This window comes from Temnothorax longispinosus, chromosome 4 (genome assembly GCF_030848805.1).
Source record: "Temnothorax longispinosus isolate EJ_2023e chromosome 4, Tlon_JGU_v1, whole genome shotgun sequence".
Taxonomy (NCBI): Eukaryota; Metazoa; Arthropoda; class Insecta; order Hymenoptera; family Formicidae; genus Temnothorax; species Temnothorax longispinosus.
The window spans coordinates 22,163,469-22,189,978 of NC_092361.1; the positions used below are offsets into that span (position 1 = coordinate 22,163,469).

Consider the following 26,510-nt stretch of genomic DNA (forward strand, 5'->3'; position numbering starts at 1 on the left):
ATTATCGCAATCCCTTTGAAAGATAGCATTTTATTATTTTTATATTTTCGTAGATAACTGTTATAAAATACTACAATTATTTCCTTGCCATATATAAAATGTTGTCTTGTATACAAATTTTATGTTATCTCGCACGCGTTTATGCGCCGCGTACGTTAATAATTAAGCAGTCATATTCTTTTGATAGCAACGACACTTATATCAGGTGGTGCGATCGTAAAGCCGTCGACACCGTCTAAAAAGAGGTCAGGATGTCCCGGAGGTAACACAAACTGAAATTTCTGCAGTAGACATGCGACAAACAGGAATACGCTGTTCCTTGCCAAGGTCTCGCCCAGGCACTTTCTATGACCTGTTAAATCGTTAATGTTACGATTTTCAGCTTTGTACATTTAAATGGATTTATATTGTTCTTCATACCTAAGCCGAACGGTATTAACCACGGATCCTCGACGAATTCTCCTTCGTCATTAATAAATCTCTCAGGTCGAAACACCTTCGGATCTCCCCAATGCTGCTCGTCCATATGTACGCTTCGCAAGTTAGCCAGCAAGGAATAATTCTTTTTTATCTCGTAGCCCAGTAGAATGGAGTCAGTCATCGCCCGATGAGGGATTGAAGTAGGCCCGACGTTCGCCAGCCTCGTTACTTCCGCTATCGTCGCGTTCAAGTATGGCAATCTGAAAATTGTCGGTCGTATAAATCATAATTCTGGAGCGATAATTTGCGAATTAAATAATATTAATAGCGTATTGAGCAATATTTTCAAGTTTGTACCGATTTTTGTACACTATACGAGGTAGGAGATCCTTGCCTAGCACCCTGTCGATTTCCTCGTGCACTTTTCTTTGCACATCCTGTTTCACTATGAGATACGTGATAATGAAGCCAATTGTATTGTTTGTCGTTTCCACACCGGCGCTGAAGAGGTCTTTCACAACGCTAATTAATTGCTCTTCTGGAAATATTCTGTATTATCCATCATGTGTCAAAAATTATTTGTGCAATTATTTTTATCATGAGAATTTAATACACGATATAGCGATACGGATTAATTACAGTATTATTATAATAAAATAGTCTTAAATAATAATGCTTTCTTGTTTTTGCACAATGCTATTTTTTTATTTTTACGAATTATAATGTATAGAAATCTACAAATTTAATCTAAGAATCTAATAACAACTGGCAGAAAATGTAATATAAATTTGAACTTGCGTTTCTCACCACACGTTAAAAAAAATTCTCATTTATGTAATTATGTACATTACGAAGCATTGTGTACCGTCAAAAGACGATATGGTTGAGCTTGATTGCTTGGTTTCCATTTCCGCTAGGTAAACATCGATAAAGTCTCTGAACTCGCCGTGTGTTCTAGTTTGTTTGTGCCTCGCTATTTCAGACTGAAAGAGGATATCTTATTTTATGTACAAGGATATCTTATTTCTATCTATAGATAGAAATTATATCGCTAATGGAGGTATATATCGCGTTACCCCGATGAATTGCCACATTCGTGTCAGTCTTTGATTTAGTACAGTAAACCCGGTTAACCCTGGGATAATGTATCTTAAAAACGGCAAGTGGGTCAATATGCCGCCGGTGACGTTGCTATTTCTGATAATCCCGTTTACCACTGATAAAATCTCTGTCAGTTTCGGATTCTCCAAGTCAAATCTACAACAATATATCCCGATGTTATTTTCGGTTACGCGATTAATTGCATGTAATTTGTAATAGCTTTGCGATGTACCTGGCTCCAGCGACTAATGTCCATAAACTATTGAGAACAGCTATGGAGGTAATATTGTACAAGTTGGTAATTGGTCCCGATTTACTCAGCGATTCAATCGTGGTCGTTAAGGAAACCGCGTCGTTTAATATTATATCCTCCATTGTACCATTTCCGAATCCAAATTCCTTCAACGTTCTCAGAGCAAATCTGAATAATTTGTAATCAATCTTAATCTGATCTGATCTTTCTCTAATACACGAAGAAAATAACGTAACAGCAACATTTCAAAGATTTAATCTTAGAAAATTTTATTAAAAATATCGAGAAATTATGTAATAATTATTTAAAAAAAAAATCGAATATAAATTGAAGTTTTTTTCGTTAATTTATATTTAGGTCAAAGATGCGTTTCGTGCATTTAGATTAAATTGTATGATTTTTAAGAAGCTTTAGGTATATAATAATTCCTTGCAAAATACCTTCTTTGGTCTCGCCAGACATCGCCATCGGTGAATAGTACACCCCTCCGTTCACCCCCCGTCCGAAGTCTATGTACAAATCCATTAGGTCTGCCGTCAAACTGAGGTCGACTCATCATCTCGATCACCGCATCCTTACCGGAAACAATGATCAACGGTTCGGCTATGCCGAGCTTCAAGCCGACGATGGGTCCGTAAATGTCGGCTAACCGACACCAGGCATGAGAATAGAACTTCGTTTCATCGACCAGACGTTTCACATCCAATATGTTTCCCACGATCGGCAAGCCGCGAGGTCCTCGAATAGAATATTTCGCGAATATCTTATATATTTATGTAAATTGTGCGATAATATAAAATATTGAGTAGTGTGTGTGTCAAAGTGAAGTAAATGTTCTTAAAAAGTAGAAGCAAAAGTGTTTTTTAAAGCAAAAGCATAAAATGAAAGCATTTTTCGTGTTACATTTTGCAGGATAAATATCAATAATCTATTTACTTTAATAAAAATAACTTACTCCATTTTGTTCTAATAATTAATTATTACTCTTTAAAATTTATCGCATATGTGTGAGATCGTAACAATTACAACATAAAAATAAAAATATTTTTGGATTTATGGAGCAAATCGTTTTCGAATAAATCTGACTTTTTGAAAACAATTGCGATATAGTTTACCTGGAGGAAACATTGATGGTCGGCGCCAGTCGTACAGAATCTTTATCGTGAATGTTATCGCCAGGCAAATTATTATAAACCACATTATTTATTTGTTATTTAATGGCAATAGAGAAATATCATAAAAATAAGGTAGAAATATTCTAAGTAATTTGTTTTACTGTGGAATTCTTTTACATTTTAAAGGAACCTTTTATATCTTCTAGAAAGAAATCCAAAGAGGATGTTACCACGAATCAGTAAATCTCGCACGTAATAAATACTATTAATTGACTATATGGTATTTTATTAAATTTTCTATGTAGTTTATCGACTGCATCAAAGTGTCATTCGCGGCAAGCGATACTAATCGAAACTGCATCAGTCTCGTGGAAATTCTGTTATATGAGAGAAACACCTCCTTTCACTGGGATATTAGGCAAGAGGATTTTGGCTCAAGGTTTCAGCTGTGGTCGAATATATCTGTATATGCTGCTGCAGGCATGCACGCGACAGTCTACCTCTTATTCCACATCGGTCCTTACATTAAATTTCATTTTACTACAAAATGCTTTGCGACAGCTGCGACATCGAACCGTTTCCAATAACACGTTATGCAACATCCTTCCAACGAACGCATCAATGTTTCATTAGCTAATATCTTCTTACGGTTTTGGCAAAACAATTTGTTACAAGTAATGAAAAGTTTGTTATGAATAATTTGTGTTTATTGTATACCTATGGATTATAAGCAGAAAGAGAGAATGTATGTTAACTTTTATGTGTTAATTATTTTGCAATGTAGGATAGAAAGCTGATTAGAGATATGAAGAAATGATTTAAGACGCTCCATATGGAAGCAGGGACGCGTGTTTCTTAGGGGACGAGAATATACGACGAAGTGCGCGGCCGTTGGGTCATTGCTAATATCGACGATTATATAGTGGTGCGAGGTAATCACAGAAGTTATAAGCGGCAGATGTGGGAATCGTAAATTCGCAATTCCAATCAATCGCGCTCACATCAAAGCGCGCGCTATCCCCGTTCGCCATTTCGGGCGTTCGTGGTCCAGCTAACACCTTGCGCAATTGCGTTTACGATTTCGCGCTCGCACGCGATCCTACACACCTTTCCTCTTCTATTCCCCGGGCCCACGTCGACAACCGTCTTCCACCGGCCTCTTCCGCTTAGCGCGCAACGTCAAATCGAAATGAGAACGATCGAGCAGGCGGCCCGACGTAATAAAGATCGCCGCGAACCACTTAAAATCATCGAGTTAATCCGACCGCGATTATCCGGTTGAATTGCCGAATCGTTCGTAGTATACGTAGGTTATTGACACTGTTATAATTATTGTTAATAAACTATTTCTCTTTGTGCAACAGCTGTGGCGCGACGTTGGTTGGCACTTATTAAATAAAAATAATTAGAATAATTAGATGTAAAGGTAGAAATGCGAGGATTTAAAAAATGTTTTAACTGTTTCTTCTATCCATGATATTGCTACAGTAGTACAGGAAAAGATAAAAAATGAGATACAAAGTTAAAAACAAAATAAAAATTTTAAACTTATATATCCACACATATCAAAATTAGAATTATTTCTTACTTAATTTTTCATCTCATAAGTATAACAGTTCTGAACAGATTAAGAGGATTTTTTATTGTAAATATAAATAGTTAAAAAAAGATTTTAATAAAATTTACCATTATTTGAAATATATTTTGCTTTTGGAGCTTTTCTCTCGGAAGAACTTCCGCTGCAAGGTGAAACGACGTTGTAAAATTGGAAACGACTGCCATCAACGATTCTGGGGACCAGAGATCACAGCATCCGCGCGTGATGGTCCGTAAATTATTGCATCTCGGCGTCAGTAGCGATAAAACGATCAGCCAGAGACAAAGGAACATATAAAGCGAGCCTTACTTCCTTCGATGCACAATAGATGAAGCTGCGTAACATACAGGTAACGAGCAATCGCCTCGTCACGAGTTGATGGTAGCAACGTAAGGAGAGAAAAGAGAAGAAGAGGGAATAAACGTTAATTATCACTAGAAAAAGAGCGATTTTTAATTTTCCCATGCTTATTCGCCGAAACGTTGGACGAGAGTTGATAATCTGCTTTTTTTCATATTAAAAACTTGAGAGAATGCTGCAATAAAAAATTATGAAATTTCTGTTGGGGAAAATCTATTTAAGCGCGATGAAATATTACGCAATCGTTTTCTTAATCATAAGAATGAGATTTTGCAACTGCTTCTTTTTCAAATACGTTATCGGTTGTAATGAAATTCTGAAACAATATGTGCATAAATAAAAATTGACTTTAAAGATTTTGGCATTCTTATCACAAAAGTAATACATATTCAAGTAAGGTACCAAATGCAATTATGAGATAAAATAAAACGTGAATCTTTTTTGAGTGTGCACTCACATTATCATAATTCAAGGACGCGGAACAACTGTAATTCATTAAACTTTTAAATGCGGCGCGAGCGAAATATCCTTCTTGACATAGAGAACAGAGCCGAACAAAGCGACAGGACTTTATCGTGCATAACGAACGAAGACATTGAAATTAAATGTTTCACGGTCAATTATCGATTGCCTGTTAAATTGAAATCAATATAGCCAAATGTAGAATCTCTTAAGTCCAAGGAAACCAACGCATTGGTCTTCCAAAACTTCAAAAGATTTTTAAATATAACTTTTGATAATAATTGCATTTAAATATTAAAAAAGTTTAATATAAGAAAAAGTTTCAGATATTTGCTTAAAGTTACTTAAGTATTGTATAAGAAGTACGATGATGGCAAATAATGTTTTCATTATCCGAGACGCTAATTGTCTGACAATTGTTAACAGATCGTACGAAGTGTCGAATTAATTCGATCATACGAAACACTCGTCGCTCAGTCACGTAAGACTTTTTGATGAGGTAATTATTCCGACGGTAGCAAACGACTTTCGCATAGGCGAGTGAGATGTATTTAATCGACTGATCAATTCATCAATCCATCATTGAGATGATGAGGAAAATACCGGCTAGGGAAATTAAGACGCGGAATAAGGAGAAGAGACGTTGCTGCTGCTGATAACGAGTCCGGAAAATCGAGATGCTGGGTCGGGGGGTCTTAAAAAGAAGCGGGGGGTTGGAGGGATTTGATGATAGGTGGGGGGCGGCGGTGACTCGCATTTACCGAAGGCGCTAGGTCCAGCCGAGTTGGCATTCGATAAGAACAGACTTCGATTCGACATCAGGCGGGTGCTGCCGTCAGCGTGGAACACCATCGGGACTTTCGATTACTTATCGTGGTCAGTACCAATGACAAACAGCGGCTCGATCTTTTCTGGAAACATGATACAGTTGTTGGATGATTATATTTCTTAATTGGAAATTAAATATTTGGCCCTGTCAGGTAGATTAGTATACAGTGACGGATTTGGAATTTCGTTGATAAGACGAAGAGTTCTGATCCGGTATTGGATGTAGGCCGTGTTTACTGCCCGCAAAGCAAAGAAGAAGATCTGAAAAGAACAAAGAAGTGACATTCTGGCGGCGATGCTGGTTCGCGCGCCATACTCCTTCCTTTTCATTCTTGCGGTAGGTTCCTTTTTCTCGTATTCTACTTAATTGTATTATTTCGAAGCTACTATGAAATTAAATTTACAGTAATATTTTGTTTACTTCACAAATAATATCATTTAATTTAAAAAACTAGTAATAGACTAAACACAAAAATAATTTTTATACAATATTTGAAGGAATTGCATAGAATTCTTCTTATATGCATATATATAAAAACGAAAAGTATTATTAAAATAAAAAAGTATTATTAAAGTAAAGAATAAAAAGTATTTTTAATCAAGAGCATCGCATTTCACTTTCAATGAATTTCTCTTTTTATTTCGTCGTATTAATTAGATGTATCGTAACTATAATTATATTTTTTCACTTCGATGCTCTAAATACGTCAGTGTTAAATTATTTGTTAATTCAATGAAATATCGCCGTTCTTATCGTGCTGTAACATACATATATTTTATTCCTTGACTATTCTCACTTTCGTGCCGACGCACTGTGCAGTTGTTTCGCTGGTTAATCTCGCGTGCCGAGATATCGTCGGGCTTGCATGGTTTGATCGGAGACCAATTGTGAAACCGACATTTTCTAAATTAAATCGTATACATGATCGCCGCTAGACGATATCGAACGCGTCTTCACGAAACTTTCCCATGTATCTCTGGAAAACTATTTGTTGGCTCGTACAAACGTGTATTATTTTCAATTTCAATTATTTACGCGTATTATTAACATTAAATTATTAACATTAATAGATACTTACTTCAGTAATGTTATCAATGGTAATTTTTATCGACGTAATATTATGTTTGATTGAAGCAGGTCTGCAGTTGGTTTAGATATAATGCTGCAGTTCCACTTGCCTCTCATTCATCAAATCAAGTATGTAGATTAAATATACAATGTATATTTTTTTATGTTAAAATTTATTTGTATTTATGCGTGTTGCACACATTATATATAATTATTTTTACTTAATATAAATTTAATATACAATATCTGTTTTTGCTTACTTTATGCCAATATTTTCTTTTCAATTTATCTTTCTTATTATTACACTTTTGAAATATTTTATACGCACTTTTCATATTTTTATACGTTTTAAAAAATCTTTCTTATATTGTGTTATCTGGAATATCTTATGTCATAAAATATAAATTTTTGTTGAACTTTTTTCTTTTCAGGTTAATATAGAAAAATGGCTATAAAATTTTTATATTTCTGTAATTATAATTTATTTAGATTTTCTTATTTCTTCACAATTTTATGGATGCAGCAGTTTTGATATATTATATCATTTATCATGATCACTACTTTCATAAAACGATGCATCGAATATTTCTTCATCAATCACGCTTCATGCAAACTACAATACTTTGATTCGGATTCATTGGCTTAGCGTAAGTGGATTTTGCAGATAAATTCTAATTATTTCTCATTCTGGGGTATTTATATTAACAGTTTCGTTAATAAAGATCTATTATGTTAAACACAAAAACTTTTACATGCATTTGACAATGAGCTTTTTTTTCAAATCAGTTTAATCTTGTAGTCAACTGTTCTTTGGCACCTGTTTAATTCTTTAGATGCAGGATGCATTCAAAGAGAAAAAAACAGATTCCCAATCTGATTCGGATGATAATTCCTTGGATTCTGGTTCCATGAGGGAGACGAAAACATTGGAAGACACATCCGAGGATGATAAACACGACGAACATGAAGAAACTGATGAAGATGACGAAAATGACGAAATTTCAAAGTAAAGTATAATCAATAAAACAAATCTCTATATAATAAAATACATAATATATACAATTTGCAATAATACTAAAAATAACAAAAAATAATGTCAAGTAGAATTTCGAAAGATACATAATTATTTTATTAACTTAAATTATATTGCAATGTCTGCATTACCATTGTTAACTATTTGATTTTTTATTTTTTCTGCACAGCACCAGCAATGTAAATCAGAATATGAATATGAATATGAATACGAATGTCTTCAATCGCGGTGAGCGTCATCGCATTACGCGTAACGGCGAGCGTCATAAGCAAACCACGACGACGGAAGATACTACAACGGTCACAGAATACGGGACATTGGAAGAAATAGCCAGGGAAGAAGCAACGAATTGTGGAAACGCCAGAAGGATGAACCAGAGGTACTCGAGTAGCTTTTACGAGAATACGACGGACAACGCGCTGACCGTGGAAAAGGAGTTCCACGACGTGGTCGGCAACAATTCCAAAGTGAAGAAATCTGGTAGCGTTCACGAGGGCGAGGACATCACTCTGTGCTGGATCGAAATGACGACTATCAAGGAGGACAAGACCACTCAGCCGCCGAAGAGACTGGTTATTCGCGAATACACGATCTCCTTTGAGAACTCGGTAACTATACCGGAAAGGTACCTCGAATGTAAAAGGTACGAGGGCGAACTGACGGCGAACGATCCCGATATCGGCAAGACGGCCCTGTTTGAAGTCATAGACGAAGACACGATGGTCAGCAGGGTCGTCAATTTCACCTCGGTCAATCATGCTGGTAATGTCACTACTTGGCAACACAAAAAGGTGAAATGCGGGGTCGGTCCGGTGGTCAGTAAGAATATCGTGGAACTGAACGACGGCTCGAAGAACCCGAAGAAAAGAGTGGAGATCAAAGTTAGTCCCAAGATGCATCAACTGACGGCGACGACAACCGAGGAGGAACCCTGCACGGAAAGTTCCGAGGAAACTGAAGAGAGCAGCACACTCACCGAATCTACTGAACACGCTACTGGACTATCCTGCGAGAATGGCGTTTGCGAAACAACCGTGACCTCCCCAAGCATTTCAACAAAAAACGGTAAAGTCAGCACAGCTGAAGAAACGGTTACTAAGCTGCAGAGCAAAACCGAGAGCGAGAGCGAAGAAGATTATAGTTTGCCCCCTGTTACGAAGTCATTAACGTTGCCTGATGAAGAGGTATCCAGAAGATCGACGAGTGCCTTTCCTAAAATATCGACTACGATTCAGGAATATCAGGAGAAGATAGACTGCGAGGAGAATTCGTCAGATCCAGCGTGTTTAACGGAAAAATATAGTAAATATGATACACCTTCTCCGGGACAATTATTTCCTGAACTATCAGCTGAAGTTTCTACGACGGAAGCCGAAACGTCAATTCCAATCGGACGCGATAAAGAAATAACTGCGAAAGAAGAGGGGAGACTGAAGGAGACCACGCAATCTTCATTTACGTCTAGAGAAGAGAAAAAAGTAACTTCTGATTTAGTAACTGAAGAGACAATTGTAACAGATATTTCCATGGAGTCTACAGAAGCACATGCATCTCAGTCAACGGATCAAGTATCTGTCGATGATAGTAGTACTATTTCATTGGAAACGAAGATTATGACAAGCGAAGACTTAGATAAAATTGACCATGTTCCATCTTCAAGTAAAGTCACGAGTAAAGTGACTTCAGGCAAAGTTGAAACTGAACCAGATATTACGACCGCGATACCGGTTGAATTTATCGAATTCACGAAAGGACCCGATAAACCTGGTCAGGGCTTGGATAAATTATCCGAATCGCCAATCTCGACTGAGAGTGTAACCGGTCCTATAATTAGCGAGTCCTCATCGACGTCCGAAGAAGTGCCCTCCGAGGAAAGCGAGGAAAGCGAAACATCTGCAATCGAAGGGACGGCGTTGGTTGGAGGACCAAAGACCTCTAGCGAAGGAAAATTCGTTTCGATGTCTACAAGAACGTTGCCGAAGGAGGTCAGATCGACGACTTTGTCACCGGCGATAAGCAGCGAGGTGGACCATTCGTGCGAAAACTCCGAGGAGTGCGAACACATCGCTAGTTCGGAAGCCTGCGACGCGTCCGGAAATTGTGGCGAGACGACCACTAGGTGCGATTCAGGGGAATGTTCCAAGGAGGGGATCACGGAGGATCAATCAAAATTTGATACGAGTCCTCCGTTAATAATGACGAAAGTTCCACCGTCCGCGACTAGTTCGCGATCGTCTGAGGAATCAGGTATGATCGAGACTCAGCACACGACTGTTGCGAATGTCGCGACGACCGTGTTAACATCTCGAGAGAACACTTCGACGGCTGTCAACATTCCCGTCACGATGGACACCCGAAGGAGCACGACTACAAGCACGCCGCGGCACAAGCTGACTCTGAAAGTCAAAGTTCTCCTGGAGCACATCAACGAAAACAAGGAGAAACAGAACTTGGTCGAGGTGGAGAAACATTTGTCGCTGGACGAGAATCCGGGACAGCACGATAATCCCGAGTTACTCGAGCAATTGAAATCCCTGAACGATTCCGTCAATATGGAGACCATAAGCGCACTGCTGAATTGTACTAGCTTGGGAAATTTGACAAGGGATTCGAATTTCGTCAGCGGAGAACCGGGTGATGCTGTTGACGGTAATGACGAAGAATTGGAATTTTCGGATATTGATCCTGATGAGGATTCGATCTCAGAGCCGTTCGCTTCTGGATACGTCGATGCTAAAAGCGATTATTCGGAATATGAAGAGCACGAGGTATCATCTCGAAGAAGACGAAGACGAAGAAGTCTTGTTAATCCAATGAAAGAGCTAAATAGATTTGTTAGACGAAGTCTTTATGATCCCACCGATTCTGTGGCTGATTCTTTTAACACTTCTCTTAATGTTTCAAAATCTCAGCAGACTGAATTAACAAAGGACAACTTGCAACTTTCGACAACGACAAATTACACCGAGGAGGAAACAACGGAAAATGAAAGAAACACAACTAAGGAAAGAGATGAGAGCACGACGACGTTACCTTCGACAACAATGAGCATCATTGATCTCTCAAATGCTTCGGAATCTCACGAGGCTAATCAGACGAAGGAGAACATACAGTTAACCACTACAATTAAACCCGAAGAGGAAACGAGCAATGCTGTATACATAGGAAGTGAAAAAAATATAACCAACGAAAGAAATGAAAGCGCAAGATCTTTGACGAAGGAGAACATCAGCAACGAAACAAAAATGGAGGTCGTGCGAGAAACGTTACCAGGAATACAGCAGGATGTTGTGGTCGGATTGCAGCATATGGTGTCGCAATTGGCACAAGGTAATCTGACTTCGATAAAGAACATTCCAGAAACCGTTAAAACAAATTTATTGGGTATTTTGGCGGACCCCAAAGATACCAGAGTTCACTCGAGAAGAAGAAGAGCGGCCGCGGAAGAGGTCGGACACTGGTCGAACGAAAGAATCAAGGAGGCACCCATGGGTGGCAATCTTAGAAGTCTCACTGAATTCACACTATACAAAGTCGTTCCTTGAGTATTAGATGTACGGCAAGATTAAATTCCATTTTGCTATTTTTTAATGTCAAAAGATACTTTTAATGAAGCTGAAATGAGGGATTATGTGTTGTGTGTAGGAATCTTATTGTACATTATAATTCAATCATACAAATTATCAAAAGAAGCTTCACATATGTATTAAATTTTTGTCTTTCAAAATACAACAGATGAGAGATTATAAAAAAAGGAATATGTTTTTTATTTATATAAATGTATTTACGAATTTACAGATAAATATAATATAGGAGAAAAGAAATAAAATTATTTTAATATGAAATAAAAATTTATTCTTCCGTATATTGGATTAATTTTTACTGATTATTTTTGCAACGCTGAGTTTAATACACATATATGTCTGCCGCATTCGTGCCGCAAGAGAAATTGATATTTACGACGTTTAATAATCTTTAAAGTTGTAAACGAGCTTGATTATCGTGCGAACGGTTATAGCTTGCGCGTTCATAACGTTAGAAAATAATTAATCATGAACACCGGCATCGGCAATCACAATCGCATTGGCCGAATCGCGCTTATAATGAATCGTGCTAACGAGGAATTGTTACGCACTTTTATTGTTTCCATTAAGTTGAAAATAATGCGTCGGGTGATAAACATAACTATTAAGCACGCGGTATTCAAAGGCCCCCTTATTATTTCTCTATCAGCCTATAACATCTGTCTCATGTTGGAAATCCGTATATAATTTATAATCATAGATAATTACATTCGCACTTTTTCCTTCCCTCTTTTTATCGAATGTTATTAATTGATATAGTATTTTTTATTTATTTGGCATATATTTCCTTTCATTGTTTTCAATTAATTATCTATTAATCAGTAAACACGTATTCGTTATAATCAGAGAAAATATTATTTATGGCAACAAATATTTATTTCTATTTCAATAAACAATTTAATAAAATTCTTAATATTTATAATGATTAATTATATATGATTCTGTAGAATTACACAAACATTTTATAGACGTATGCAATAGTCGTATACTGTTCCATTATCCCGACTTGGTTGTTCCTGAACAATTGTACGTCCGTGGCGATACACATTTTTCCGCTAATGGGTAGAATACCAGAGTATTCGGGCACGTAAGATTGCCCATTATGGCGTAGCGGGTGCCGTTCCAATAACACAAGTAATATTTTTTACATTCCACATCCTGTATCGGAAACCTGCCGTAGCGAAGGCAGAATGGTGCTGAGGTGGTCGACGGTGCCATTGTCGTCGTTTGTTGACACGTAGCCGTGTTCTGAGATACGCATATACCCTGAGAAGGGTCGAATATGGCAGAACTGGCGCAGGACAGGATTACCGGGTTGAGGGTCTCGCCGTCGTTCACACAAATATAATAGTTCTTGCAAGTCCCATCGTTAATTTCAAAAGCGCCTATTTCCGTGCAGGTAGGTTTTGCCGTGGTCTGACCTTCGGCGATTTTGAGAGAAGAGCAGAGGCACAAAAGAACGACTATCGAGAAACGATCCATTGCTACGTGCGATTGAAATATCCGGTCGACGCGAGTGCAGCTTTATTTATAGCGAAGAGGTTTATGGTTTTATTATGTTAATTATACCCTCACTTATCAGTATGTAAAGCGAGATAAAGTGAAGGCTCCATAGCCTTGTCACGAATTAGTGCATTTTCTCGGAATTTCAAATCTCTAATTTTAATTTTATCGATAATAATATTCTCGTACAAATTTAATTTTTCGACATTTATTCTTCTTATCATTCGTCAATTTTCTAATTCAAGGAGTTAATACATAATTTATCAACGCTATTAGGTTACGTAATTATCGAAAGTTAAATGCGACGGGATTAAAATATAACAGTGCGCGTTTTTACGAAGTCGTTTGAAAAGTCAGGACGGCATCTGCATCCCCGATGATTCTTTCCAGGTGAAATGTCGGACGCGACATTCAGAATGCGCGTTTTTTTTAACGCGACGGCCTTACGACGAGGAAATCGAGGGTGAAGTCTACGGAATACAAAATCGCCAGAAAGCGACGAGAAAGTTGCAACTGGATTTAATGTCCGCACGTAATATTCTGTCGGCTCGTGCGTGCTGGCGTTATGCATCAATTATGCATGCACATCTTGTATCTATATCAAAATAGATTTTATTTTGCATACCTTGTTCGTATCAAACATTTATTTTTCATCTTGCCATTAGATTAAAGATTTATTTTTTATCATAATAAAATTATATTATTTATTTATATGTTTTTTATATATTAAATAAATTTTAATAAACTTTGATGTATAATATCGTTAATAATAATAATTTATTTTACAAGATGTAAGATATAAAACGTTATATTATGTAGAATAGAAAATATTATTTGAAACGAAGAAGTCGCAGCTATATCGCCGGACAAAGGAGCATTAGGACCTGCGTTACGACATTCCAATCTACGACCCTTAAGGGTCCAGATAACTTTTCTCGCTGTCCATTAGTAGGGGGTCATCAAAAGCAGAGATTTCCTTGAATAGATACGGAAAACCCTCCATCTAAACGATGCATTCAACTGCCGACTAAAAGAGAGAGATCGGTTAGAATATACGCACGGAGGAATCCTTGTTCTGGAGCGAGGGAAAGGTGTTACGGAAGGGAGAGAGAGAGAGAGAGAGAGAGAGAAGTGTCAAGAAGGAAGGAGAGAAGCGCAAATGTATATAAGAAACTTTGGTTGAAGACGCTCCAATGGACTCTCTCTTTGACCCTGGTCAAGTGCGCATCTTTCCTTCCATCTTTTTCTCTTCTTCCCACCTCCCTTTCCATGCATGGTCGTGCCGTCCCGATCCTGCGTCCTTCCACTTCAACCTTCACCTTCACGCGGCGAGGAAGAGAACTGGGTTCTCGCGTCCGTTCGATTGTATTACGCGCCGTGACGATGGCACGAGGCTGAAAGCCAGCGAAAATTCAATTTGCTTTAGAAGATTCAGGACGAGTGTGATTTTGGTTTTTGCGTGCATGTGACATGTTCTTGGCGGAGAGATCCTGACTATAGGAGAAATGGATGTTCGAAGAGTGAGTAACATTGGTAACGAGAGATTATTATTTAACAAAGTCACCGAGCAATTGTGGTATTGTTATTGCCGTTAAATTAGGAGGTTTCAGAGCTTTTCGATCAAAATTTAATTGATTGATGTTGCATGGTACCAGCTATTAAATTGTTACCAAATTATTATCAAATTATGTTTTCGATATGTATATAAAGTATTCAATAGATAGTCGAAGATAGCAATTTTTTCTTACGTTTATTATATTAATTAGAAATTAATTATAAAAAAAATAATCATAGAAATTTTTTGGTAGCGTATATTTTCGTGCAATAAATATTTTAATAGTAATTTTTATTATACTTTAATAAGCTTATTATACTAATAACTATAAGTTTATTACGTTAATAATCAACGCAGAATATTCGTTATTAATAGGCGATTCTTCATTACCTTCATCGTGTGCAATAGCTTCCGGCTGAGAAAATGCAAATCGTTGCCCTTGCGTATTAGATCGTTCTAGTGAATTTAATGATGGATCATTTTAATGCGCTATAATTCTCTCTACTCGTGATATCGATAACGAGGCGAATCGTGTGGGCCGCGCGATTATGATGTACCGAGAAACGTGAGAGCCTTGACGACATAGAAAAGACGTGCACCGCTTTCGAGTCTAATTTATATTACATATGGATGAAATAAATACGCGAGAATTCTCCACGTTAATATCAAACATTATTTCGTCAGTAATTAATATACTTTGTAATATGCACTATTGTAAAAAAGTAAGAAATAACAAGAAACTAAACAATACTTTTCAAATATAGTCGCATTTCTACTGCACAAGTTATTTTGTCGTTGGGAAATTATACCGTGCGTATGCGTACACATATTGATTTTTTCTTATTATTTTATCAGCCTATTTTTGGCAAATATGTAATTTTGTATTTTTATACCTTCAAGTATAATTTATTGAAAACAAGGAGAAGCCTTCCCCTCTTGTTTTTCATTATTTCAATTACCAAAATTAATAGTCGAGTTTCAGTTACAAAATTATAATTTTTGTGAACAAGGTGTTTGTGCAAATCCGTGCCACAGTCACGTTCTTTAATTAGCCAGAAGAGTACCGTCGGAGCAATATGTTAATGTAGCGCCCGCGTTGTGTCTCGAGAGTCACGATTGATTTATGCACATCGTGAATCGACGATAGCGCGTGTCAGAACGACGAATAAGTGACGAAGGCATATAAGCCGCTTTCGAGACGAACGATCAGGCCGTTCGGCACATCGAAGAGGGAAACTCTTTCGATGTTTCGACCGACCTAAATCTATCGCTTTCCGTTTGCACGTGTCTCACCTAGTCCCGATTACAAAAATATATACAGTAGCGCAGATGTTTCCCAATTAGTTCTTTTCAGGTTACAATTATCAAGAGCGTTATACGGGATACTTTGTAATTAATAGAAAGAAGACATCGGCGTTCGATATCAGCGTTACTGCATGCCTGTGAAACTTGTCGATTTTTAGGACAAAAACGTAGAAATGCTGATAAATTCTGTTGTAACTTTTTTGATTGAACTGCAAAGTACAAAAAATAGACAGTGAAAGAATTATTTTTGCACAAAATAGTTATTACTTTAATTTAAGACTTAATTAAGAGGTATCAGAGGAATTCTCAGTTTTAGATAATACCCGTTTAAACTTATCTGCAAACATGCATAGCGCTGATAACGTGTGAGAAATTATCTTTTCAGAAGAAACACAATGGAATGTCGTTTTCCATTTACACGCTTTATCAGTTCTTTTGAAAAGTGTCAATATGTCTGAATCTTTATGAGCACGCGATATCCATGCAAACATGAAGCTTTTCTATTCGAGATGCGTGCGTCACATTAGTTCTAATAATTTAGTAGTATCTTGTTTTGATGGATGCGCAAGGTTCTCATAATCTATTAATATTAAAAATCAAAATAAATATATACTTGCGTGTAATTTATATTTTAACATCTATTTTATAGTAACGATTTGAATATGCAATAAGTAAGAGTTAGGAGTGCTAGTTAACAGATTCATTTGCATTGACAAAATAAAGGTGGAATCTCCTTCCGTTTGTTAGGAATTCATGAAATTGAATTGTCAATAATGACGTTGTGCAAATGTACATTGTGCTTCCTTTCTTTGCGAGATATTTTCAAATATTATGTTTGTACATTTTTTAATCAATTTGTATGTTCCTTTTTCGGTTTACATATACTTTCGCTTAATATATTATCACGTACGATCTGAATTATAATCGCGAATGCTTGCTACGGAAAGATTCACAATACTATCTCTGTCATTTTCTAAAACGAGACGATAATTTGCTCGAGATAAGTTTCTTCGGCGAAATCACGATTTCAAATAATCGCAGCGAAATGTCAAACATCGCGATTTCTGAAGAAGTCCATATGAGAGGTCACGACGCGAATATGCTTTATTATGCCGTATTTTTTTTACGTACGTCGAACTGGAGCAGCCCGCGATGTAAATACGATAGTTAACTCTCTCTGTCTCGACGCGCCTGTAATTGTCTTCTGCGCCGCTGAAGCACCGTTAGGGCTCGTCTTTTCTCGAGAAGATCGTTGAGATCTCCCGATTTTCACCCGACTATTCCCACGGGAATTTAGACTCTGTCTTAGAAAGTGACAGGATAATGCCATTCTATAATTTCGTGCAAAATACGTTTTTAACATTTTTACGTAGACGTTTCTCAAAATGCATTTCGCGTACATTCAAGAAAAAATTATTACACACGTTTTAATAAAATGGTATAATTATGAACTTTTATTTTGTATTATCAAAGAGAGCAACGGCCTTTGCCGAGCAACATCGAAAGTTTCGCCTGTGAATATCGATCTCGTTGACGTTCGGTCTCGATTTCACGGTGATATCAAGCAGAATTTCTCGTACGCGATGATCGTTTCATTTCGGGCGACATTATCCCGTAATGAGAGCGCAGCCTCATTATCGGCGGCGCGCGGCGGTTCGTCTCGATTAGCGCCGACATTTATTTTCCAACACACGCACGCGCCCGTATGGGACACGCACACACGCGCGGAGCGCGCCGTCAGAATTGCACGTGATACGACCCCGCGCGTTACATCGTCTTCTCTCGCTGTAGGTCCCAGCTCGTCGTAATACCCACAGCCCACTTACCTACATTACTCGTTTTATGTGTGCGCGGGCGCTACGTCTTCGCATCTTCGGTGACGAGTTTGTACACGCGCGCGAGCACAGTGGCGTAATCAATTTTAATAATCGGACGTTTTGATAATTAATATCTGCGTCAGCGTGGGACGTTCTTAATGAGAAAGCACGCGGGCGACTTCTGCGCTGTGCAGATGTTTCGACTTCATCGCCGCCTTGGGGCGGAACGATTATTAGAATTTACCGACCCCGCGTTATTAGCAAGCACACTGTTGTTACGAGTTGATGATTTATGCAACTACAAGAGAACGCGCGCGTTCATCGAAACGAAAGTTTATTATTTGTATCTGGGATAAATTGTCTTTGCAAATTCAAAGTACTTATAAAATATAGGTGTATAACGGAATATGTTTATAATTATATAATTATATTGTAACTTTGTATATGCATTTTTATTTCAGCTTTTGAATTTTATCGATTCTGTTTGCGCTAAAGAGTTTGCTATACCTCGAGAGCGAATTTATAACGGAGTGCATCGCCGGTCTTCAATATCCTAGTTACGCTGATGCCTTCTCACATTCGCGTCCTCTCACCTTGCACTTCTGGGTCGAGACCCCACCGGGTTGCGGTCGAGGCCGGTATATTTGCCGCGCATCCGAATAGAGCCATATAATCTCCCGTTCAAACGTGACTGTTGAAACGGAAGAAGGAGAGAATCGATATACATCGGTATCCTCGATCGTATACAGTCGTAAACGATCGACCTGTGTGCGCCAAATAGATGCTCTCCAGATGTTCCGGACGATCTCTAGCCGAGAAATCGGACCTATCCGCTTCTTAGCAGATTTCGACCCGTTCTTCTATCCTTAATTCCATCCTTGACTTAAGAGCGCGGAGTCACCATTATTCTCGATCCATGCTTGATTAATACCTGCTGGGTATTCGCTAGCCTACTGACTTCTCATTAACGTCCGTCTTAGGAAATAGCGTCGTGCCACATCGTTTCATAGATGAAGATAAAATTCGAAAGAATGCAGGAAGTAGGTTTATTTGCGCGCGCTGAATTTAATCGAAATATATACAAATGTAAAATATCTCGCGATAGAAATCGTGAAATCATAAAAAATTTAGAATCGTAGTTAGAAAATTTTTCTTTATATTTAACACTTACGTTATACCTCAATGAAAATTTAAAATACTGAGCTTTAATGCCGTCGTGTCCGGTTCGGTATTTTTTTTAAATTCTCATCGAGAGTAATCATATACATACGTAAGTGTTGGGGGAAAATTTTCTAACTACTGCGTGAAGTATCTCCGTGGGATAAGCGTGACAATTTCGATTCGCGCGTTACAGTCAGAGTCATCAGGCGAGAAACTACCTTACGTCGAACACCTGCGCGCCGTAAACGAAACCGTGCGCGCGAAACATCGCGTCGCGAATTGCGTATTGCGCGTAGAGCGCAACTTGCAGCGCGACCTGGGTCGGGAAGCAATTTGCATAACGTGCCCCCGTGCGCGCGTAAAATCGTCATAACGCATTATTAGAGGCGCGTTTCTCGCGCTGTAGCGCGCGCGCGCGCACGAGAAACCCGCGAGCGCGTGCCTCCTCCTCTTTTCTTCCGTTTCTTCACTTTCCTATGCGGCTTCCGGTTTCGCGGGACAAACACGGTCACCCGTCGACTTACTCTCGTTCTCTCTCACGAGAACGGCGCCGCGGCCGCGGCCGCACGCGCACGTACTCGAAGAACTGGCACGTGGAGAGCTCTTTCTCCCCCGCAATTCAATCGACGTGGGAGAATCTCAACCCGTCGTCGTCGCGGGTGCTGCGAATCGCGATAATTTCCCGGCCTTTCTTCGACATTTCCTTCATTTTCGTCGCGGCCTTCCGTGATGAAGGCTTCCTAGTATGAATTTCCTGCCTTTGAAAGAATAATTCACCGTGAATTTTGTGAAGATTCAAAGAAAACCTTGAAATCCTTGGAACATATATCGGAAACAAAACTTGAATTTATATCGAGTTTAACTTGATTGTGTTAATAATACAAAAATCTGGCTGCAGAAATTATTTTAAGCAAATAAAGAAAAAGTAAAATTAAAATTACAGCAAGTGTTACATGTTTCAGTCTTTAATATATTGATATATTTTTATTTTACTATAATAATTATAATTTAATAATTATAATTTGTTATTAGTTCAGTGACAAATATTTGTTTATGAGAAATGACTCAAATATTATATTACAGAAGTTATAATGTTCTAAAAATCTAAAATGTAAATGCGTTACATATATAATAAATGTTAATTGATGTCAAAATTAAAAATATAGAAATCATGTACAAAATACGTAAAATGTATGCTTGAAATTTTTAAATAAATGTAACTATTAAATAATGATTCTATACAAACAATTGAATAAGGGAGATCGAAGTAATTCTACTGCATGGAATTGAATTCGTGACCCTTTCTCGTGGCACATTCTTGATCTTATATATCACATTCCTTATGGTATAGCTTATGACCTTTTACCGACGGTAATGACTGATTGACTCAGAATATTGTATTTTTAGGAGAATGATGATTGTAGTGTCGGTTAAAGAGGTCGAAGAATCACGGAGCGTCGAACGACAATTGCGCGAGTACTTTTCACTCGGTTTGAAAGTCAATTTCGAAATTAGGGATATGTGAAGAGCGCCGTGCAAAATCTAATAACAGTTTAGTTTAATAATATTAAGCGAATGTGAAACCTGAGAATAACTAACTCGACGAGCGTATGATTTGTGGTAGTTGAAACACAGCCGGAAAACCAATTGTTAGCCGTTTCGCGACCGAATGATTTTTGCGGCGCGGCAATATTGTTCGTTCCTTGCACGTGCGTAAATTGCAAGCGGCGCATTAAAGCGGGGTAATCAGCTGAATTTAGGACTAAGGAGAGGAAAACCGAGTCCAACGAGGACTCCATTCTGGAATAACAAGGGAGAAGGCGTCTAGTTTCACGCACGGCATACATAATTCTCGGCGGCGTAGAATGATTCTCATGGCGCGACCCAGTTCGCTTCACCGCACGTTATTCTCCGTCACGTCATTGACTGTTGCAAAAAGTGTACATAATAATGTAATGCGCACGAGATTTCGTTGGACAAATGATAGCTGCAATATTGAGAAAGAGAAAAACAATTGTTAGCTTAGCATGCACCCAACGACTTTAATAACAAAGCATTTTGAGTCTCTCATTCTTATTTAGGACTATGTAGTGAAAATTTGGATCACTGGTGATTATTTTGTTTAATTATTTTTAAGCAAAGGTTTCGCTTCCAATACCACAGTTCCTTGATTGTGTAAATAACGTACAGATGGAACAAAACTATTTTCAGTTAGTAATTAGACTAATTAGCATTCTTAAGCACTCTTGCTAGCAATGCTTTCATATTCCAGGCCTTGCCATTCTTGCTGCTGGTGATCTGCACAATCAACGCTTTTTCCATTCACAATGGCCGGGGCGGACCGAACAACGTTAGACGCGTTCGCAGAATCAGCGAGTACCTCGTCCCACCTTCGCCGCCGCCAAGGTCCCATCCATCAAACAGAATCCCAAGATTGGCGAACGATCAATCCAATGAACCAGGATACTTCATGCGATTCATGCAGATGTTGAATCCCTTTTACTCGCCACCGTCACTGCCGTTGCCGCTACCACTTGAATCCGCTCCTCTGCCCGCGGCAACTTATAATAGTCCTTCCGTTTCAATTTATGAGACACCACCTCCGTCCTCCATCAACAGTAATTCGGAATATCCTGCCTCGACTAACACTAAAAATTGTAATCCTTGCAACAAAGAACCTTGGATGCCGTTAAAACAAGGTGAACCCGCACGTTTGACATATCCTTCGAATGGCGGATATCCACCTAGAAATCCCGAAGCCCCCTATGACGTTCATTCCGCTGCCTCGCAAGAAATCAGAACTCCGGACTTCTCTTACGCGCCGCCATTGCCCGGACAAGAGAGCATCATCAGCCCGTTGCCAAACCCGCATTTGTATCTCGGAGTAATGCCGCCGCTCTTCAAACCAGAAGATTTCAATAAACCTGAACAAGTTGCTCCCGGATCTACAGTCTCTTTTCCAGATACGACGGGGTCCACTTCCAATGATGGATCTGTATATGATTATTACACAGGAGTTGTCTCTCAAGAACCAGAACATATCAATCCCGATCTACTCCCCAGTAGTAGTCAAGTGACTAAAGGTAATATTAATCCTATATTAGATGAGCAAGGGCTCGAAGGCACTAGTATAGGTTCATTAGATTCCGTAAATCATCTACCGGTCTCCGATGGATCTTCCGGGAAGATTGGAGATACAATATTTATTGAGGAGTCACCGTTGATAGATTTCAGTGATTTCACGCATAAGAATGAAAGTCGGACGCAGTCGTCCTCGATACCACCGACCTCTAACGTGTTCGCAGACTTTGAGAACGTCAAGACAGCCGTGGCATCTGTTGACGAGATTTTCGGACCGCGTCAAGACGCTTCAACGGAGTCTCACTCCCATACGACGGATTATTACGACATTTTGGATCCCGTGCCAAATGAATCGAAGATCACTAATAGCACTCCTGAGAAAGAAAATATTCCGCCATCTGATAAGGTAGAGTCTTTATGGAATATTTTTGCGACCCCTTCAACGAGTACAGTTAGAGAACCGATTCGAAACAGCATGTTGAACTCGATGTTGAATCCCGATGATGATCTAACGGAAGACATATTGCATGACAACATTAATGTTAATTTGAACTACGGAACGTCCGGGCAGCAAGATCGGAAGAGGAATCCGCAGGTGATGTTTCTCTCGAATAGAAAAATACATCTTTCCGAGAGAAATCACTTACTGTATTTCTGTGATTTAAATGTTTAGGTACAGCTTATCATTCCCTATACGATTCAATACACGCCACTTCCGTTCCAGCCGTCGCACGAAAGAAAGCTTTCTGACATGGGTGAATCTAATCATGATACTTATGACATCGCAGAATCAAAAAACAGACCCAACATAGTTAGACCTCCGAAAGTGTTAGATGATTTTCCTCAACCGACTACTAACCGACAACCATCAACTAAATCACCATACGTATATTACAAAACGAAACAACCAACTAAATCACCGGTATATTACGAAAGGAAACCAGATACTAAAGCGAACAATTCCATAAACTTAGAGAGATTTCAAAAGAATATCGACAATTGGACGATAGAGGTATGTCTTGTTTTTTTAAAATAAGTGTGTGCGTTTGTAAATAATTTTTTTTGTTTTTTTTTGGATTACAATGGATTACAATGAATGGAACTTTCAATCCTGTAGGATGCCGATTGGTTGAATAAACTGGTAACTTGCAATATAGAGAAACATTAATTTTACAGATAAATAATATTTTTTTTACTATTTTTTTTAACAAGTAAACATAATGCAATATAAAGTTTTACAAGTGTGCAAAGTAATTATATGTATAGATAATATTGTAATTTTTCTTTTTTACAATATATTTAAAAAATCAAATATTATTGACAGATTTAATTCTAATTTTGTACTACAAAATTATCTCATTAACTTGTTACTAAACGGTAAAGTTTATCAATGTCGAAAATTTTAATGTTGATTGTAGCATATTTATAGTAAATGCGATAATAATAATGATGATTATTTGTATTCAATTTAGAAATTTTCAAAGAGCCCAAACCATTACGTTACGGTACCGGTTCCAAAGGCGATTCCCAAAGAGTACTTTACGACCCCCAAGCCTATTAGTCGTGTAGCTGAACTTTTCAAGGACAATGCTGAGATTTTGGACGGATTCAACTTCAATGATGAAGAACATAAAGAATATAAAGAACGTCCAAAATTAGTTAATCACCGCATGGAAGCTCGACAAATACAAGTAATTAATAAAAATTTCAAGGACATATCAATAACAAAAACGAATATCTTATCTCTTTTTCCTATTTTCTATTTAAGATGATACAAGTTCAAAATTCGACCGAAAGCTCCATCAATGCTTCCACCACATCCGAGAAGGATATGTGGCGAGCCTTCCCCGTGGGAGTTTCTTCAGTGAACAAGGAACGCGTCTATATAGTGACACCTCAGCCACAAACTACTCCTAGATCGAATCCCGAGAATAGAAAACAGAAAGCGTTGGAGAACGCAGGTAGCAATACGGAGGAATCGAAGAAAGCATCGCAAACGGACACGAAGGAAACGAACAAGTCTAATACATTCGAGTCGATCGAGAAAGCCTATCAAGTGTTGCCTCAGGCTGTGAACAATTTGGCTGTGGCTTCCACAGGTCCTGAGAGCGGTTCTTTGTGGAACGTATTGCCCGAGGAGATATATAGACATTTCCCGGGACTAGATGCACATCCGAAACCTCCGAACGTTGCATGCTGTACTCAACACTTACAAAAGCACGTATATCATTATTGATTTTGCACTTATAATTAGATTACTTATATAAATAATTCCTGTTTTAATTCACTTTTTATTTCATAAAATTACATTTTTAATTTAATATTCTACAAAATTTAGTTAGAAATTTTCTAATATGTCTTTTAAAACAAAATATAATTTGAAAAAAAAAAAAAAAAAAAAAAGGCCATACATAATTTCTTCAAAAAATTAGTAAACATAGATATAACAAAAACTTTCAATGATACCCGATATTAAATTTAAAAATATACCTTCTATATAATTATATAAGATATAATAAAAATATTTAAAACTTTTTAAATAATGTTTAATATTTTTCTGCTTAATATTTTTGCAGGGGTCACGTGCCAAATGATGACGGATCAAGTGTGGAAAATGCTCAAGACGATTATTTGTGCCCGTGCAGATAATTTTGATAGTGTGTTTCTGTGAACGATGTGAACAATTATATTAAAATAGTAGTCTTTGACCTCATTCTCAAACGAACTTTTTAACTTAATAATCTTTAATACAAACGGTTGAACTGTTTCGATTCTACGTACGTGCGTAAGTGATTATCGTGGCCAGTGCACCGGATAATATGTATTTTATAGTCCGGACGTATGTATTTTATAAGTTTTATAAGTTTTTTTATATACTTTTTTAATAAGTTTAAAAATAAGATGAAAAATTGCAAGAAACTAAAGACAACCTGGCATATGGTTGCATTATATTATCGCATTGTGACTTGCAAATTTAAGTTGTCCTAATAAAATTTGCATTAATAAATATTTTAAATATAAAATATAAATTTTTATACATAAACAAATTAAAGTAATAATTTATCTCAATAATCCGAAAGAATTATACGGTATATTTTGCAGTTCAGTCACATTTAAACTGTTTGAATTAAAATGAGTTATTTTTATAACTATATATGTATATTTATATTTTATATATAAAACACACACACACACACACACATACATTGCATTTTTTTTTAAATTATATTCCCATGTTGAGAAATTTACTTTTTTATTATTTTGAAGTGAAAATAATTTGCAGAAAATTTCTTACTAATTGTTAGTTTTAAAAGATTGAAATCTGATTTTTTAACGGAAAAGCGTTTTGCTACAAAAAAAATACATTTTAGCTGAAAGCGGACCGATGACAACATATAAGCGTATTGATCAATCAGGTCAGTCCGCGTTACACGAACCGGATTTTAAGTGAACACGCTGTTGTTTCCTGGAGCACTTTCGTCAATTCTGTAAGCCAAATCTAAGCCGGCTTCGAGTCGATGTTCTCAGAGTCTATCGTGCATATTAAGCGCTTTCCAATGGAGTAGCTTTCGTTGTTTCCAGTCTATATTCTGTTTAACGCTAAAAGAATAAATTCTAGCGCGACATAAAAAACAATGAGAAATAATGAATAATAGAAAACGGATAGGAAATAATAAATCATGAATAATGGATGACTTAATATTTCGCACATAAAAAGAATTAGTATAAGTTTATATTTCTTCAACAAATTAAGAAAATATTTCTAACTCTTGCGAATCATGTCACATATTTTTCCATATACGATGCAATACAATATTCTTGACTATTAATATATTAAATCATACTCACGTGGCGTGATAAATTATTTAATTAAAAAGCATCACACGTCTTATTACCTCGACTTTAGAAAACTGCGGGCGTGGTTGTTTCGAAATCCCGTCGCGTTTATACGTCACTTAAAACTCGTCTTTTATGCATTTGCCAACCACGCGTTCGATCACTTTCGCCGATTTCGTAAAGCTGGACGTCCGCCAAGAAGTGTCACGACTATCTGAGTACGGCTGCATCCAAATATACATTCGTACGTGATACGCTTATATGCATATCGCGTAAGTCAGTTTCTTCCAATTGTACGGTGAAACGGGACTTTGTGTCGGGAATTCCGAGCTCGTCCTTTCATTCACATCAAGCAAAATCGTACGAAAAGATAATTCGATCAACGTTTAAAAATATATACGATATTTTATATTGTTAAATTACTATTAA

General features: G+C 37.5%; 4 protein-coding genes across 5 annotated transcripts; 2 read left to right on the top strand and 2 right to left on the bottom strand.

Moving 5' to 3' along the window:
* Window positions 1–110: 110 nt before the first annotated feature.
* On the bottom strand, window positions 111–3,255 carry LOC139812166 (methyl farnesoate epoxidase). The gene is made up of 8 exons (XM_071776805.1): window positions 2,890–3,255; window positions 2,215–2,512; window positions 1,754–1,942; window positions 1,497–1,677; window positions 1,286–1,403; window positions 778–958; window positions 421–680; window positions 111–352 (listed from the first exon to the last, which is right to left on the bottom strand). Exons 1-8 carry the CDS (start codon window positions 2,972–2,974, stop codon window positions 171–173), a joined length of 1,494 nt encoding a protein of 497 aa, XP_071632906.1. The 5' UTR covers window positions 2,975–3,255; the 3' UTR covers window positions 111–170.
* Window positions 3,256–6,031: 2,776 nt separating this feature from the next.
* Window positions 6,032–11,988, top strand: LOC139811656 (uncharacterized). The gene is made up of 5 exons (XM_071775981.1): window positions 6,032–6,184; window positions 6,289–6,473; window positions 7,275–7,334; window positions 8,039–8,211; window positions 8,408–11,988. Exons 2-5 carry the CDS (start codon window positions 6,432–6,434, stop codon window positions 11,781–11,783), a joined length of 3,651 nt encoding a protein of 1,216 aa, XP_071632082.1. The 5' UTR covers window positions 6,032–6,184; window positions 6,289–6,431; the 3' UTR covers window positions 11,784–11,988.
* Window positions 11,989–12,055: 67 nt separating this feature from the next.
* Window positions 12,056–13,336, bottom strand: LOC139811657 (uncharacterized). The gene has a single exon (XM_071775982.1). It carries the CDS (start codon window positions 13,302–13,304, stop codon window positions 12,819–12,821), a length of 486 nt encoding a protein of 161 aa, XP_071632083.1. The 5' UTR covers window positions 13,305–13,336; the 3' UTR covers window positions 12,056–12,818.
* A 935-nt stretch (window positions 13,337–14,271) lies between these two features.
* Window positions 14,272–25,345, top strand: LOC139812054 (uncharacterized). Of its 2 annotated transcripts, XM_071776686.1 has the most exons (7): window positions 14,272–14,845; window positions 21,436–22,246; window positions 22,469–22,839; window positions 22,918–23,256; window positions 23,717–23,935; window positions 24,013–24,461; window positions 24,821–25,345. In XM_071776686.1, the coding sequence occupies exons 1-7, from the start codon at window positions 14,831–14,833 to the stop codon at window positions 24,891–24,893; spliced, it is 2,277 nt and encodes a 758-aa protein (XP_071632787.1). In that variant the 5' UTR covers window positions 14,272–14,830; the 3' UTR covers window positions 24,894–25,345. The 2 variants fall into 2 exon arrangements, with proteins under 2 accessions (XP_071632787.1, XP_071632786.1); XM_071776685.1 differs by having other exon boundaries at window positions 21,436–22,839.
* The last annotated feature ends 1,165 nt before the right edge of the window (window positions 25,346–26,510 follow it).